General features: G+C 43.9%; 1 protein-coding gene and 1 long non-coding RNA gene across 3 annotated transcripts in view; one reads left to right on the forward strand and one right to left on the reverse strand.

The window, feature by feature from the left end:
- Window positions 1-323, reverse strand: part of Fancf (FA complementation group F) — a 1,939-nt gene extending 1,616 nt beyond the window's left edge. Inside the window, exon 1 of the mRNA XM_029554838.1 lies at window positions 17-323. Coding sequence (XP_029410698.1) covers window positions 17-323 — 307 coding nt within the window. The remainder of the gene's footprint in view (window positions 1-16) is intronic.
- Window positions 324-429: 106 nt separating this feature from the next.
- LOC115067291 lies at window positions 430-6,947 on the forward strand. 2 transcript variants are annotated; one of them, XR_003846708.1, is made up of 3 exons: window positions 430-610; window positions 1,375-1,479; window positions 5,307-6,947. It is a non-coding gene; the product is annotated as an uncharacterized LOC115067291 (long non-coding RNA). The 2 variants fall into 2 exon arrangements; XR_003846707.1 differs by having other exon boundaries at window positions 5,320-6,947.
- Window positions 6,948-18,542: the final 11,595 nt, after the last annotated feature.

Consider the following 18,542-nt stretch of genomic DNA (forward strand, 5'->3'; position numbering starts at 1 on the left):
CAGGTAGCGCGCCCACTGCAGCGCCCGCCGCACCGCCTCCGCGTCCCACGCGCGCACCCGCGGTCCCCGGGCCACCGCCAACAGCTCGGAGAAGCGCGCCAGCTGCAGCTGCAGTCGCTCCATGCCGCCGTTTCCGCCCGCCCGCGCCGCGCGCTGATTGGCCCGGCCCTGGCAGCGCCCGCCTTCCCGTGCTGCGATTGGCCAGCGTTCTTGTCAGTCTTGCCTCGCCGCACCGCCTCCGCGTCCCACGCGCGCACCCGCGGTCCCCGGGCCACCGCCAACAGCTCGGAGAAGCGCGCCAGCTGCAGCTGCAGTCGCTCCATGCCGCCGTTTCCGCCCGCCCGCGCCGCGCGCTGATTGGCCCGGCCCTGGCAGCGCCCGCCTTCCCGTGCTGCGATTGGCCAGCGTTCTTGTCAGTCTTGCCTCCACGACTTCCGGGTTCCTGGGCTCCTTATGCTTTCAGTTTGTGAGATGGCGGGAACTGCAGCTCCGGGATTCTCCACCCGTGCTTACTCTGAAGGTGCCTGGGAGAAACTTCCAGAACTTCCCGTAAAAGGCGGACGTGAGGGCTGGAACGATGGCTCAGCAGTTAAGAACACTGGGGACCCAGGTGCGAATCCCAGGCCCCTTATAACTGGCTAGCTCCGGTTCCAGGGTATCCCACCCCTCTTCTGACCCCCCGCTGGCATTGCATGACGCAGGCAATGCACGCGTACACAGTAGATAAAAAATATGCGGACGTGTGTCATAATGGGCAACTCCAGGCATGACTGAGTTCCCGACCTCACACATGCCAGGGAAGCCCTCTACCAAGCTGCATCTCCAGAACTTTCCTGCTGTTTTCTTTTCCTTTTTATTCGTTTTGAGCAACCATCCAGCCAGACTGTCCAAGCTGGCTTTGCACTTTTTATCTTTCCTGCCTCGACCTCCCCAGTAACTGCCATTACAACCCTCTAGCTGTCTAGCCAAACGTAACTTTAAAGCTTGAGTTAATCTGCTAATTGATGGCAGGGTAGACCCTGTGCTAAATTCTAGGCTCTCTTGCCGGAAACGAATGTACATACACTTAAATCTGTGTTATTAGCCGGTACTGTTATTTGGTCCTGTGGTAGTTATTTTGTATTATCCTGACTGTACCCTGAATCTTAGCGTTGCTGGGCTTGGCTACTCGAAGCCCACAGTCACCTGTGCAGGAGTGACTTGCTCATTGGCTTACTGGACCACTCTGTCATGGATGTGATGGAATGTGTGGTGATGGGTCTAGTGTTACATTGCTAAATGCTAACCTGTCCCCCCAGACATGGTCATTTTCCATGTGAAGGAGATGGTAAGTTAATAAGCCACATTTGATGATCGACTATAATGTGTCACCAGGTCTTAGGAGTTGGGAAAAGCCTCCTTTACACCAAGTTTTCAACTTAAAGCTCAAAGGATGAGTCGGGAAAAGCCTCAAGACTGCCCGGCAACCTCGAGGTTCAGGTAAGAGAGCCAGACCCAAGGAGGAAAAACTCCCATAGAGCCTTGGTAGGGGTGACAGGGTCAGTTCTGAGAACCACCAGCTCACACCTTTCTAATCACCTAAAAACTGGATTTTATGTTAAATTCTCACTTGAGCCATTCAAATTAGTTAAGTTCTTATGCATTTCGTAATACATACTTATTTTTTCCCATAATACATATGTATTTCAGCTGTCTTCCTAGGTTGTGAACTCTCTGCCCCTGGTATATAGGAAAGTGGAACAGAGGACAGAGGCCAAGTAGTCGACAGTTTTATGACAGTAGGATGTCATAGGGCTGGAGAGCTGGCTCAGCCATGAGCAGACACTGCTCTTTCAGAGAATGGTGTTAGTCTGCCAGTACATGGGGCTGCTCACAACCCATAGCTCCACCTCAGGGTACCTGATTCCCTCTTCTGGCCTCCACAGGCAGTGCACTCACATTCACAAACCCACATACATACATGTAATTAAAGTAAATTATGGGACCGGAGAGATAGCTCAGTGGTTAAGAGTACTGGCTGCTTTTGCAAGAGAGCACAGCTTTGATGCCAAGCACACACATGGCAGCTAACAACTGTCTATAACTCTAGCACCAGGGGATCCAACACCCTCTTCTGGCCTCTCTGGACATTGCACTTGGGTGGTACACTGACATAAATGCAGGCAAAACATATACATAAAATAATAAAAAGTAATTTTTAAAAATAAAAAATAAATTTTTGAAAAGTGTATTAGATAAAATACGAATAGTATGTTATTCAACCATGGAAGCTGGGCAGCAGAAAGAACTAAAGGAGTGACTCAGAGCCTGCCTCAGAGAGGTCTGAGGAGAACCGTGACAGCCTAGTGCGTTTTGTGCCTGTCTTCACTATGCATTCCATTACCGCCACTGTGGTCAGATGCAGCAGCTTCTGTCAGCAGGCCTAGAGGAAGTACGGATGTGTTCATTTTTGTATTCCAAAGTCAGTCATCAACAGGTAGCCGTGAAAGACTGTGGAGGAGCTGAATGTCAGGCATGCTTGTGAGGCACATGAATCCCAGGACCCTGCTTACCAGCCAGTAGCCAAAGCCATGAGCTTCTGATTCAATAAGAGACCCTATCTCCAAGCAGTAACAGCAAGCCCAGAGGCGGAAGACTCCCAACAGAGCTTCTTCAGACATCTACAAATACACACATGGGCACATGCATCTGAACACCTAAGTTCTGCACCACACACATGCACTACATGCACACACAACTTAGACACAGAAACACAAATGCATTTATGAAACAAGCTTAATTTTCTCTTAAAACAGAGTTTTAAATCTTGGGATCTGTCCTCTGAACTATGCCATTTTGGGGGAAACAGATGAACTAGCGGTCTTTGTAGTAAGCTGAATAAGCCAGACTCAGAAAGACCGAGATTACATTTTTCTCTAATTTGCAGAGCCTAGATTAAGGAACGAGCTGAAGATCTGTTATCTGTAACACGAAGGTGGAAGGGACTTTTAGGGCACTAAGGGAAGCCAGGGTGGGGAGTATGAAAGGCATAAAGTGACAGTGAACAAAAGATCCCAGACAAACTGCCTTGGACTGAACTTCTTGCAAGGCAGACTGATTAGCACTTCCGTGACTGTGAGAGTTTGGACTGTTGCAGATCCAGAGTCCATTTACAGTGTATCTTGGGCCATGTTTGGCCCTAAATAGCCACTCCTTGCCCAATAGTCACTCCTGTGACTAGCAGGTATACAACCTTTAGGAAGGAAGCCCTAGCTTCCGCCAACCACAAGGCTAAGACTGCCATCAGACAGCATCTGAGCCTCCAGCTGAGATCACTCTTTTGCTGTAACCGATACTGAATGTATCCACCAATGTATTTGAAAAGTGTCTTGATGATGTAGGAGTTCTTTGTTCTGTTACTATAAAAACTTCAGGAAATGGCTTCCAAGTGGAACACGGAATTTGGGGTGACAGGAATCTGTGCTCCCAGGCCACAGCCACTCATATTTGGCTCCAGAATAAACTGTCTCTTGAGATGAGAACTGTGCTTTTGTGTGAACAATAGACATAGGTTAAAATATCTTAATGAAGCACATTATTCTTAACCAGTTTAAAAATACATAATTCCTGACACTGATATCAGGCCTCAGAACCTGCAGCTAGACAGGGGAGAGCCTACTGCTATTACTCTGTTAAGTGGACACAGTATTAAACTGACTCCTAGTGACTTACTGTTACATCCATAGACTTGTGCATCTCTCAGCTCTCATCAGAGAAGCTTCCCTAAGCAACAGATGGTGATTAACACTGAGACCCACAAGAACAACACCTGAGAATCAGACTACAGAGTGCTCTCTCTGACTAGAACACTTCTGTCAAACCTCTGCCTCCCAAGGCTCAGGCATCATTGTGTAGAGGAGGGTGTGTGGAAATACTGTACCACTAGAGGTTGTGGATGACCACAGGAAACAGTTTTCCAGACAGCTGGAGTGCTCACATGAACACACAGCATGGTGACAGCATGCACAGGAGCCACATAAGCTCAAGCCGGACGAAATCCCAGAAGTGGAGAGGCTGAAGGAGGGGCTGCTGGCAGCTGGTGACTGCTGGGAGAGGTGGGTCAGTTTTCTGTAAGGATATGAACTGCCTAGACTGAGCATGGTTCAGTGGATGGACCCACACTGAGGGCATTTGGAGACAGGTTTGACTTGATAAGCATGAATTTGGGTTGGGGATATTGAGGGGGACAGATAGAAGAAATCTAAATATGATCAAAATATATTGTATTAAATTTGCAAAAATTCAATAAAACTGAAAAAAGTCTATATTCAAACTATTACACAAAGACCTTCCAAATATTTAAGATTTATTTTTAGATTAAACATATCAATGTCTGCATGTGAGTGCCTTGACCTGTGTGGGAATGACCTGTAAATGGACTAATGACTCACTCCCAGCAAAACCATGTGCTCTTGTGTCCTGTGACCTGGGCTCCCCAATTTGGTACTCCCCCAAGAAGATAATGAGTGAACCAGTGTGAGAATGAACGTGTCAAGGCGCTGAGAGGAGGTGCCCTGTGGAGGTTGGGAAGGATGACTGACCTTGGGTAAATGAGATATTCTAGAACTAGAGATGAAAAGTCCAGATGGTCTGTTAAGATTAGGGTGCAACAGGGCTGGAGAGATGGCTCAGCAGTTAAGAGCATTGGCTACTCTTATAGAGGACCTGGGTTTGATTCCCAGCACCCACAACTGTCCATAACTCCAGTCCAGGGGCTCTGACACCCTCTTTTGGCCTCTGTAGGCATTGCATGACACGGGTGCACTTACATGCAGGCAATACACACGTACACATAAAATAAAAATAAATAATGTATTTAAAAAAGATTAGGACGGAAACAAACTTGTACTTCCCCAAGTGAAGCTGGAAAAACCATTTTGAATTAAATCATGAGTGGGGCCAGACTCAGGACACAGCTCCAGGGACAGAGTTCCAGAGACAGTTCCATCAGCACAGTTCCAGGAGACATCTGGGGGAACGCATGTCCCCTGAGTTCAGGCCATTTCTTAAAAACTTAATTTAAGAGTTAGGGTTTTATTCAGGTAATTATAATGTTGGCATAGTAACGCCTCAGGTCTGTGGAGTCCAGAAGAGAGCGTCAGATCCTCTCTGAATAGCAATTACAGGAGGTTGTGAGCTTCTGACGCGGGTGCTGGAAAATGAACTTTGGTCCTCTCAAAGAGCAGCGAATGCTTGTAACCACTGAGCTGCCGCTCCCACCCCGAAAGGTTTGTTCTTTACCCTGACCTTCTATATTTGACTCCCAGTTTTTTTCCTTAGTATCTCCTGCCATGAAGTGAAAAGATTGGAAGGCATTCTATCTGATATAGTGCCTCAACACCAGCATCAAGCAAAGGTGGTGGTGGAAAGGGAAACAGCTGCCCGCTTCCCTCCCCCTCCACCCCACCGCCCCCACCACCCTGGTAGAGGACTGTCCGTTCTCCTGAGCAATATCAGCCATTTTCCCTTGACCTCCGACTTGATGCTGAATGAAGCCATTAGAGGCCGTGGGGACTGACCAGGATCAGCGAGGGCCGGATGTGTCTGCTCTAGGGATTTTGTTGTTCAGAAGTTCTGCGGGGTCTCCCTGAGTTGAGGGTACACTGGCACTTGCAACCCTGGGGCTTCTGCTGTGGCAATCCCTCGGTGTCCTGACATACCTCACTGATGCTTGCACCTTGCCCAGGGTGTTATAAATGTTCTTCTATTTATTTATCTTCAGACTCCCTCATGGATCTGCCCTTGTTTCCTGACAGGACCTCAGCTGACCAAATTCCCAGCCATTCTGATAATTTCTTTAAGTTTGTGAACCCCAACATTGTCCACCAGAACCTGTGTAGACTGTGTTTTCTAGTACATGTGTTCTCGGATACCTGTCACTGATGTGCACTGTTGCCAATCTATGACAAAATGATCACTGTGGAATGATTAGCAGATGCCCTGAAGGGCACTGTGAAGTCTTTCCATAGATGTAACTAATCAAAGGGCAACAAAGTATTCCTTCCTAGCCTGGGCGTGGTGGGGATGCTGACACATAGATGGATGGTGGTGAGCTTAGAACTAGGACTGGTTGTGGACAGCTGACATGAAACGTCCATCCAATTTTGGAACAAAGGAAGTCCTATCTGGGATAAAACAATCTGGGGATTGATTGACGCTAGAAAGGATATGATCTCAGTGAGAAAGTACAGGTGAGATGTGGAGAGGTCTTGAAAGGGTCACACTCGGTTATTGCAAGTCTTTTTTTTTCTCTTTAAGATCTCTCTCTCTCTCTCTCTCTCTCTCTCTCTCTCTCTCTCTCTCTGTGAGTTTGAGTTTATGCTCACATTTACGTGCAGGTATGTGGACATCTGGGGGCAGAGGCCAGAAGAAGGCCTCAGATCCTGGAGTTCCAAGGATTTGCAGGAGGCCAGGCCTGTCACCTGTGTGCTGGGAACTGAACTCTGGCCTCACGATTGTGCACCAAGTTCTCTTAGTCGCTGAACCAGCTCAGCTCCTCTGGGCTTGAAAAATCTTTATAACAACAATCAATAGATATTTGTAGAGAGGTTTTCTCTCTCTTTCTCTTTATTTTTTTTCAATTGAAGTCTCATACCTTTAAAATCAATGTAGCATTGGTTTTGATTGATGCTAAGTTGGTAAATAAGAAAACGTTCATAGAATATTGACTGGAAAAAAATCTTATGAACTTGTTTCTACTTTGTTTTATTTTGGTTTTTTTTTTGTTGTTGGTATTAGAGATCAAACCCAGGTTCTTATGCACTCTAGGCACAAAACTCTGTACCACAAAACTATATGTAACTTTATATAAGTGAATAATAAATCATAAAAGGTTTTCATGTTTGCTAAGCTTTTGTATGTTAAATTTTTTGAGACTTTCATATGTGAATACTGTGTTTGCTTAGTTTTCTCCCTCGTCCTCCTCCAACTCCTTCCTCAACCCCTCCGAATGCTGTAACTTCTTTTGTAAATATATAGATAGATGATAGATAGATAGATAGATAGATAGATAGATAGATAGATGATAGATAGATAGATAGATAGATAGATAGATAGATAGATGATAGATAGATATTCTACCTACTGAGTCTTTTTAGAATTTCTTATATGTACATGCATTTAGTGCTGACCACTTGGGACTAGATAGCCTAAGTTTTATTAACTCTTGAGAGTTAAAGCAGAGAAACTTAGTTCAAGTTCAACCAAACTCTGTATTGAAAGAAATGAGATAATTTTCAAGAAACATGGAATAAACTACATAAAAAAGGACAATTTAAACCATAATTTCCCCATCTCCTTAAGTAATTCCAATCTCTTCCCAGATCTGAGCATGTAACTGTTATTTCTTGATTGCTGGCCTTCAGGAACTTGAAATACTTGAGTTAATTCCTCTGGAAGAAGTGTCTGTCCACTTGTCATTTTAAGTTTTTAACAACCCATCAGAGGGACAGTGAGATTCATATTGATGTGAATTATTTTGAAAGTCAGTGTCGGTGCACAGACTGCACACACATCCCCTGTAGTTGGTGTGTGTTTGTGGAGTAAGAGATGGAATAAGCATCCTGAGAAAATTGACCTTATAATAACTAATGTTTTGGTTTGTTTTCTAATTATCAAATAAGAAAGGAAAGGAAAAAACCCAGAGTGAGGTTATCTTTACTTTTCAACTGAAAGCTGAATTTCAGGTTGGTCTCTGGAACTGTGTCTGAAAGCCTTTATTTTTACTCAGTAGTTACAGTAGATTGCGTAAGTGCCTGCCAGGAAGGACTTTTTTTTCTGGTTCAATAACTTTTTAAGTGTCTGTTGTTCTCATTTTAAAATTTCCAAAATTTTTATGTGAATTCTTTCAGCACATTTTTTTCATTATTTCTCAACCTTCTTTTCTCTGGATGGCTAAAATTTCCAGACATATAACCCGAAGTGTCCTAAGAGAATTAATAAAGCCAGGCAGATGGAAAAGTGCATGTAAAATACACGTACGCAGACATGAAACTCACTTTCATTCCCCTTTGCAAGATGATAGATGAGCCTAATTTACCTTATTACTCGTTCCCTGAACGAGTGAAATTTTTTCAAAAAAGTTTGTTGTATTTAATCACTTCCAGACCTAATCCAGGTTCCTAGATTGAACTGGTCTGCTAATAACATTAATGTCAAGGATGTTTTCTCCAGAGGGTCTGACACTTCAAAACAAACTGGCTGAAATCAGCCTATAAGCAATTAAATCAAAACTCACAATATCACAGAGGCATTTTATTACAGTGTAAGATTTTTTCTAGAATTGACTTTTAATTAATTACCAATTTTTAAATCTTAAGTGAGGCTGCAGAAAATTTCTAGTCACATTTAAAGGGGAGAGTTCATACAAAGGGAGTGAAAAGTGTCTGTCAGAGGTCAACGCTGTTGGAGCTAATATTTCTTTCATTTTATTCTTTTGAACAGAGTAATGTGCCATTTTCTAGGTTCCTGTGTCCTAAGCAGGTCTGGGGGTTTACATTCCTGTTTCATTTTATCTTAGGGTACAGGGACTCTTCATTTCCCTGCTAGCTAGTATAGGTTTTATCTATGTTTTAGTGTTGTGTACAGAGCAGAAGACCTGGACCAGTGAGCAGTGCACACAAGGATGCTGGCTGTGCCTCCATCCATCAGGAGACTGCATCCTCCATGTCCAGTTCTACCTCTGAAAATGCCTAGCTCAGAACAAAACACAACTGGGGGAAAGAAAGCAGGAAAATATTAAAAGCAAGATTAAAAAAATAATTTATGTAATGGCTAATGATTGGAATTAATAGAGATTTTAATTTGAGCAATAGTAATAGCTACAATCAATTATAAGTCTAAGGAAGGAAAGAACTATGGTTTGAGAGATGACCTATTAAGCAAAATATTAATTTTGAAGTAAAACTGTCAATTTCTCTGTCTCAAATAATATTTTCTTGGCTAGAAAAAGCAGCATTCATTTTATTTTACTCATTTAGTGAAAACAATTACTTATTCACATAGTGGCGTTCCCGGTCTCTCCTAGTCAGGAGCGTCTCAGGTAGTCTCTGTGGTCATGTGTGAGGAGATGCCAAAATGAATACCAGTTTGTGGACCACTGACATTGCTGGTTTTAGTTTGTTTAGGTATTTTAGGAAAGGGGGGAAAAGAGTTTAATTTTAGCGGATGACCCCATGGCCACAGCACAGCGGGGTTAAATTCACGTGTTGTGTGTGCTTGAAGCCCAATGTCTGCTTCTGCTGTGCCAGGGACCCACATACAGAGTCTAGTACTGCGGTGCCAGGAGTCCAAGGATTTTGTGCTTTAAATATATCTGTATATTTTTGGATTTTGTCAACTCAATGGGTCCATGGCCAGGGAACATAAACTCTGAAAATTAATCTGACACACAAGTGATGGGAAACCAGAGATCCTCTGACAGAGCATTAGAGGGAAATGCAATAGAAAGTTCCAGAAGATGAAGTTAATAAAGCAGGATATTTTGGAAACAGAGAGGCATGTGACAATGGACTGTGTTCAACTCTACTTGCATGACACTTGTTTTATAAGGCAATCCGGAAAACTGATGTAACTCCAGCTCCGTCCATAGGGAATGGCTTCCTCTGCTGACACGCTGCAAAGCCTGCTTTCTGATTCACAATCGTTTCTCCTTTCCTCTTTCCCTTCTTCCCCCCTTTCTGCTTTACACACACACACACGCACACACACGCATGCACACGCACACACTTGTTTCTATATATGGTCAAGTTTGTAGTGTAGAAATAGTCCCATATATATGAATTTTTACAAAATAGAGCTCATATTAATTCCTGTGGTATAATAGATAAACACAGAAATACATGAGGCTTTATTTCATAAAGTGCCCTAAAAATGCACCTCTCCTCTGGTTTGACGGATCTCATTGCAGTCTTAGAGCCATCTTGCCCTTTCCTTCCTTGGCTGCTCCATGTCTAACTTTTCTTGTGCCCAGAAGCACAGTTATCCCCTCTGCCTCGTGGGACGTTTACATTTTATGCTACAATACCTCTAACAAATCCCTCCTGCTGCATAGCTTTATTACCTTTGTAACTGGATTGCTAATTTGCCCTTTAGCATTTACCAAGTTTTAATACCAGTTAATTTATCTGTAATGATACAAATGACTAATGACTTGAAACCACTAGACCATCACCAAGGTAGGCATATTGCTGCCTGTAGGATCCAAAGTCATTGTACAAGATACATCAGCCACACAGAATACACAGGCTAGTCCTTTCACAGGTGGATATGTGCGCACAGGGCCACCTTCAGGTTGGCACGGGAAGACTGTCTTACAGTGTTATGTGCTTCCACAATGCCTCCCTCACTGCCTTACAGAATATAAGAATGAAAAGAATGTGAATTTAGATGAGGAAAATTCTTAAAGTGGTCTGTGTACCTTTGATCCCTAGTATAAGCATGTAGTTTAGTAAGCATGTAGTTTACTCACATTTAGTAAGTACTTACAGAGCACAGCCAAAGTTTGGAATCCGATGGACTAACAGTATTGTTTTTAGGCTATTTATTATTTGTTTATATTTCATTTATTTATATTTGGAGTGTTTTGCCTACATGTATGTCAGTGTACCCCTTGCCATGGAATGCCCCTAGGTGACAAGGTGTTGAACCCCTGGAAATGGATTTACAGATGTTATTGGCTGTCATGTGGGTGCCATGAACTGAACCCAGGTCCTCTGTAAAAGCAGCCAGTGCTCTTAACCACTGAGCCATCCCTCCAGCACCCAGCATTGCTTTTAAGTCGGATGACTTCCTTATCTTTCCTTTTCTGTGCCTTCAGGCATGTGGCAGAGACAACTGTGCCTGTCAGCAGTTTCTGTGGAGCATTAGCAGATCCATACTATGCCTAACACTGACTGGAATGCCACTGCGTGTTAGATACTAGCTAGCAGCAAAGGTGTAAGCACCAGTGTGCTGAGAGGAACACCAAGCAACTCTTTCTCATCACTTCCAGAGTGATGCCACATTCTTTTCACCAGTGTGTATCTTGTAATATATTTTAGGGACATGGTAATGAATAACGGAGTCTGTGTTAGCAATAACAGCCCTAAAGAAAAATAAAGTTCACATGGCATCAGTCACAATTAGGAATAACAGAATTGTGCTATGTGGGGTGACAGTCATAAGCATAGCTACAGAATTTTAAAAGATATTTTGTTATTTTTATTTTCTGTGTATGAGTTTTTTACCTGCATGCAAGTGCACCCATATTGTGCAGTGCCCGTGGAGGTCAGAAGAGGGCATCGGATCCCCTGGACCTGCAGTTATGGATGGTTAGCCACTGTGTGGGATTTGAACCTGGGTCCTCTGCAAAAGCAATCAGTGCTCTTAGCTGCTGAGCCATCTCTTTAGCCCCCAGCACCTGTACTCTTTAAGGCATCTGTGGTATTGTTATACACAATGTCATTCCATTTGTAAACTCTGCCTTAATAAAATAAATTAATGTTCTTAAATTAGGATTCTTAACTGATGTCTGCCCCCACAGCAGATAAATTAAACCAAGCCACAGGATGTAACTCATACTCTCTCTCATGGTAGAGATTATTTCCTTATCTTCTGTGTGATTAGAGACCTCACAACCAATACAACACTGAAGATGGAGTATGAAGTGATCGATGTGGTTCTGAGGAAGTGAATCAGTAGACACTTTTGTCCCTAGCAAGCATCTGTACTTCTTTTACCTCTTGGGTCATGTTTCCTTCCTCTTATTTCATAGAGATATTATTTACTAAGAAATGAAAATAATCTCATGGTCGATGTCGTCCATAAGGAAGGATGGTAAATTTGTTAGCAAGCAAATAAAAACTTTTCAATAAAAACTGAGGAGGAATTTGGGAGAGATGTAGGAGTAACTGGAGGGAGAGGGGAAGGGTAGAAATGATAAAAAAAAATACAGTATCCGTGATGAAATTGTCAAAAAATTAAAAATATAAGAGGTTGGAAACCTCCTTTCAGTCATCTGTAAGGCTGGGAGGCCTGACCAGAGCTGTGGCAGCTTCCTCCGCCTCCTCGCCTAGATGTTCTGTCTTAGACTGGGCTGTGCATCCACTGCTCCTTCCTGAGCTGCCGCTAGTTTCCTGTGCTGAGTAGAGTCGGGTAACTTCCTTCGGTTTTTCAGCTCAGCCCTGGCCAGGCACCAGTGCCGGGTTAGGAGCATGCTTAACGTGAGGCACGCCAAGACAGAGATTTGTTGAATTGAAGAAGTTTGTTGCTAGAAAAGATGAAATAGCACAGTCTTGTGGGAAGAGAAAATTGAATGAACAGAATGTTCACATGAAAATAGAGGTATGACTCCGGTAAACTATATAAATGTAAATAGATGAGCATCCAGAAGCAAACCTAGATTTTATTTTTTTAATATCTTACTAATTTTTGTTTTATGTGTAGGAGTGTATTGTCTGCATGTGTATAAGTGCACTGCTGTTGTGCAGTGCCTGCGGAGGTCAGAATAGGACATCAGATCCCCTGGAACTGGAGTTGTGGATTGTTGTTAGCCACCATGTGGGTTCCGGGAATCAAACCCTGGTCCTCTGTAAGAGTAGTCAGTGCTCCTGACTGCTGAGCCACCTTTCCAGCCTCACCAAACCTCAGCTTTTATGCATCACAACTACAAAGAATAAAAGCTGAAACCCACCACCTTACTCTGTCATAAGCCATGATATACATAACCTGGGGAACTCGCTAATGCTAGCCAGGGTTCCAGGTCATTTGGGTCCACTGTCACTTTGTACTGGCGATGTCTATCATGAAACATCTTTCCCTGTGGTGGCGGGGGGGGGGCGTGTTTCTCATCTTTACAGGCTTTTATATTTTATGTTGGAGTTTTCATTCTTATGAAGTATTTTGTGATAACTTCCAGAAGTTACTAGATCAGAAACTATGATCAGGATATTTTTTGTTGTGGAGATACTGGGAAGGCAGAATCATCACAGAAGGGTGAGGGTGAAGAATCCGGTGGTCACTTAACAAAAGAATTCTCCAGCTCACAAAATAGGACAGATTCAGATCATTGTTTTCTCCCATATAAAAACCCTACATTAAAAACCAACAATGGCAGGACTCCAGTGGAAGTAGAAACTGAACAGGGGCTGGAGGAGCAGGAGATACAGTGAGTGAGTATGCTAATGAGCACATTATAAACACCCATAAAAGTTCCTGCGATTACACCAACAAAAAAGAGAACAGAAGAAAGGAGGTCTAAGTAGGGGAGGAAGGGAGTGGTTGGGACGGGTGAGCGTTTCCACGGCCCTCACTGCGTAATTCAGTATAGATCTGGGTGTGGGGACACACCTGAGTGGAAGAAAGCAGGAATCGTTTCCACAGATCCAAGTGAGAGGAGGCTTCCCGGCAGCTCTGTAAGAGCAGGTGCGCCTGGGGCAGGTGAACAGAGTTCCACATGGCTCTCAGGGCTCCCTGTGCACTGGGATTTGAATGATTTGACTGTCTCTTTCTCGTCTGATAACTGGTCCCAAGAACATGGGCAGGGGAGCAGGGGGGGATGGTGCCAGGAAGGTGAGAACCCAGAAGTGGTTAGGACTTAAATTTCACTGACTCTCAAGAAGGGGAAGCAGGTGGACTGACAGATGCAGAGCACAAATGGGCATGTGTTCTACCGATGCTGCCCCCCCACAGGTCACAGAAGCTGAAAGCAGAAAAAACTAAAGCAAAGCAAAAATGAATTCAAAGTGCTGAGGAAGAAAGCCTGGGTTACTGTCTTGATTGGCATTAGCTGTCAACTTGACACAGTTTAGAATCACCTGGAAAAGGAGGCTCAGTTGAGTAGTGTTCTTTATCAGGTTGGTGTTTGGGCATGTCTGAGAGGGATTGTCTTGATTGATAATTGATGTAGGAGGGCTCAGCCCACTGTGAGCAGCACCATCCCCTGGGCAGGTGGAACAGACCTGTACAAGAAAGCTAGCCAAGTTTAAACCTGGGTGAATCAGTAAACAACATCCTCCATCGCTCCTGCTTGCAGATTCCTTCCTTGAGTTCCTGCCCTGACTTCCCTCAACAGTTGAGAGCTGAAAGTTTAAGCCAGTTCAACACTTTCCTCCTCTAAGTTGCTTTTGGTCAGAGTGTTTTATCAGCAACAGAGAGGAAAGAAGAGCGGTTATGCTCTGAACAGAAGAGACTTTGCCAGGCTGTTTTCTCGGGCTGCAGGATCATCAGTACCATATTTATTCACACGCTTTTTCTAAAATATCTTTTTATTTTACATATATGAGATTGCCTACATGTATGTATGTGTACCACATGCATGCAGTCCTTGCGGAAGCCATAAGAGGACATCAGATCTCCTGGAGCTGGAGTGACAGATGATTGTTAGCCACCATATGCATGCTGAGAACCAAACCCAGGCCTGCTGCAAGAACAGCCCATGCTCTTAACTACTGAGTCATCTCTCCAGTCCCCACACTCTCCTTGTAGGGCTTTCGGTACCGAATGGGAAATCCCATTATGTGACCATCAGATCTTGACCGACAGTCACGTGTTATCCCTTACTTTGCATTTTAATAATGAAAACTCTTAAAATGTATGCAACTTGTAGCTAAGAATAGAACTAAATATATTCTACTGTTAGTAATCAATTCTCTGATATTGAATGTGAAAAGCTTCAAACAATTCCAGAGTATTTGAACACTTGTATACAAACGAGATTCACTTTTATATGACTCCATCTTCTTTCACTCCCCCTCCTCCTGGGTCACACTGACTGCACAATACTCTCCTCGGGTAGCACATGAGCAGCTCAAACTAGACACCTGACTTCTATTCACCTGAAATGCCAACACACAAACCAAACCAAGGCAAGCTTCTGTCTTTCTAATTTCCATAAGTGGCTACACAGCTTTTGCAATTGCTTATAAACAAGTCTGCATGTTCCTTTTGTCTGTTAGGCCACATATTCATCCACCAGCAACTTCTGATAATGTTTGACTGATAATTCAAAATGAAAACCATAAGGAAATACATTCTGGATAATGGAGGTCTGTAGAGCAGTGCCCACTGCTCACACTATTGGCTGATCTCACTTTAATATAAAAGTGCTGAAGACAGAGCGAAGAAGTGAGTCTGAAAGGTCAGGTGAGCTGTCGCAGTGGGTAAAGACGCTTGCTGCCAAGCCTGCTGACACGGGTTTGATTCCTGGGACTCACATGGTGGATGGAGAGAACCAACTCCCTTAAGTTGTCCTTTGGCCTCCAAATGTGTCCTTCTTCCAATCCCCCATAACAAAAACTCCTTTAGGGAGGCACAACCAATTCCAGCCCCCTCCTCCCTTGGTCCCTACAACAGAGGTCTGATTTCACCAAACTGCTGTCTGGGAAAAGTGGTCAGCTTACTGGGCTTCCTTACAAACCAATGGGCAGGGGTTTACTTACAGGAATGTGGGTGTTCCCCTCCCAGTGCCGCACTGGAAGGTCTCCATGTGTGGGTTGTGACTTTCCCACTGCCACACAAAGTAGCAAGATCACCTCCCCTAGGCTTCCTCAGTTTATCTCCCCTGAGCCCCTTCCCTTCATGCAACTAGAGCCAACTGATTGCTTGGGAATTTGACTCTCCCTGCCCCTCCTTTTTTGCTAAGACTAACAATCAACAAGCTGAGCTGTGATGATTCTAGGCAAGCAGATGCAAATAGCTTGAGAAGATGATGTCTGTCCATGATCTCCCTGCCAGAGGACAGCCCTATGTAATACCCCTACTAAATAAATAAAACACCCTAAATAAATAAAACACGAATATAAAAAATTAAGAGTCTGACAAAGAGGATTATCATGGGAAGATACCAGAATCAAGCTCTCTCCCCTAATTTCATTGTGTCCTGCTCATTGGGTCACAGTCACCTCTTCTCTGGATTATTAAAGTAGCCACCACCAGTTTTCCCATTACTAATCCATGCCCATGTCCAGCTTCCTTCACAAGGAACAAGTGATCACTTCAAAGAGCAAGTATAAGCAAGATACTCCACACAAACTCTCCAAGAAAAGTCCATTCGGACATCTGCAGGGCCCAGTGGGAGGCACAACGGCCCTTGGCTTCTCTCCATTTCATCCTCCTCTTCAGTTGTGTTCTCTGAACACTGAGGAGTGGCACTTCCTGTCCTCCGTGGCTGTGGGCTGGCTGCTCCACTGCTGAGGTGGTCCTCTGGCATCTCTGTGGTTGCATGCAGCCTGATCCCCTGCTAAGGTGGTCTTCCTGTGTCTCCATGACTCTACACTAGCTGCTCCTACTGATGAGGGGGTCCTCCCATATCTCCATGAGTTACTTCATTGAATTTCAGTCCAGACATCTCTGCTGTGCAGCATTGCTGGACCATCTCACATACAGTCAACCTGCAATCTCTCAGCACTTTGTTGGCCTTTTAACCTGAACTACTTGCTGATGTAGCACACTTATCATCTTGATGTCTGTATTAGTTTTATGGGTATCTTTGCCTAATTTGTCATATCATTAAAATAAATGTTCTATGAATTCAGAGATTTGCCTTCTTTGGAAAGAACACAACATATATCATTTTAATAATTTTTTGCTGGCAGAACTTAACACAGTGGAAAGAGCTTCTTGAGAAAAGATTCTCTTGTGGCTTGGTCATATGACCTTTTGTCGTCTGCCCATAATAATATATGAATGTGTGTCTACATGGTCTATATATCAAAGCACCAAACAATGAGAGAAACTGTAGTTGTTTGAGATAGTTGAGGTCTAGGGACCAAAGGGCAAGTTCTTCTCTGCTAAGATAAGGGTCTGACTTTGACTTCCCCATTTCATGCTAGACGTATGGTTTCAAGGATGAGGGGAGTCCTTGCTGGGGAGCACAGGTGTGAGAGAAATCTGAAGGAGCAGGTTCTCAGCAGTTCAGGTCTGCTCTTGGCCTGGTATTGAATAAGCATGTCCTCCGAAAGAACTAGCAGCAATTGGATGTCTGAACCCTAAGAGACACCATAGGAAGGGAGGGAAGACAGTCACCCCTCCCACACAATGGGTCAGCTTGAATTACATGGGAGGGTGTCTAAGGGTAGACACAGACACAGAAGAAGCCAGGGAGGAGGGGGGACTTCCCTGTCTTGGGCTAACATGCCAGCAGCCGCAGATCTAGGAAGCTCAGCCAAGATGTAGGGAGAAAAGCCCATGGGTTTCCATGCCCATGCCTTGTAAGGAACCCCCTCCAGGACATCACAAACTCTCTAAGAAACCCCAAGTATCTTTATGCCATAAACTGTCAGTGGGTCATAATGGCAGCGTGGGGCCTGGGAGCCAAGAGTGTGTGCAGCACGGGCCTCCCAGAAGTAAATTTGACTTTTCACCAGGATCCAGACTGTTCTTTCTTAGGCATAGCTTAACGCAGCTCAAATGCCACGGGAATGTCCCACCAAAGACCAAGGAGAGGTTTGATGATCAAAGCTAACTCCAAAGGCTAAGGGAAAGAGGATTATTTTTTACCATTTGAGTTTTTAAAGTGTTTACTCTCAAATATTTAAAAAATGTAACTGTAGTTAAGACTTTGACTACATTTCAAAATAAAGTTATTGAAGGTGTCATGGTCTGATACTTTGGTTTTCAGACCTGACAGGTACAGCAGAGAGTAGACCAAGGACAGTGTACAAGTTCCTCTGAGCTACCAATTAACGAGTCCAGGAAGGAATGTCTGTCATCCTGAAAGGGAGGTAGCAGGAGTCTGAATTTAAAGTGGAGAAAATGTGACTGTTGATGAGTGATGTTTTCCAGGGGTGTAGGTGAAGGACATGAAATATATGCTAAAAGTCTGCCTACCTATATATCTAAAATTTTATAAAATATCATGTACCCAGGTGTGGTGGTGCACACCTGTAGTTCCAGCACTTGGGAGGCAGAGGCAGGCAGATCTCTGTGAGTTCAAGGCCAGCCTGGTCTACATAATGAGTTCCAGGACAGCTGGGGCTACAGGGAGACCCTGCATCAAAAAGACAAAAAAAAAATGCACCCATAGCTTGTAAGCAGCATTATAAACTTTAAAAAATTTATATGTACAAGTGTTTTTCCTGCATATATATGTGTACCTGTGTCATGCAGTGCCCATGGAGTCCTGAAGAGGGCATCAGATCCCCCTGGAACTGGAGTTGCAATAATTGTGAACTGTCATATGGGTGCTAGATATAGAACCAGGGTCCTCTGCAAGAGCAGCTAGTGCTTTTAACTGCTGAGCCATTTCTCCAGTTCTTGAAACCATACTAGGAATGAATTCAGAAGAACTAGAAGTGATTTTTGAAGTTGAACATGCTGACCTAAAGTTTAACAGTGACACAAATGTAGCAATTTGCAACACCAGTGTCCTAAGGTTTTACCCTTGCTTTTACCTCCTGCCTCTCCAAAGCCACCTTTGAAGAACTGACACAATCTCTTAAAGACTTGGATCATCAGAAACTCTTATCAAAGTGGTCTGGGATAAAGGATATTTAGCATGTCTTTTCATAACAGTGACATGAATTATA

Source organism: Nannospalax galili, unplaced genomic scaffold (genome assembly GCF_000622305.1).
Source record: "Nannospalax galili isolate Female #2095 unplaced genomic scaffold, S.galili_v1.0 scaffold645, whole genome shotgun sequence".
Classification (NCBI taxonomy): domain Eukaryota; kingdom Metazoa; phylum Chordata; class Mammalia; order Rodentia; family Spalacidae; genus Nannospalax; species Nannospalax galili.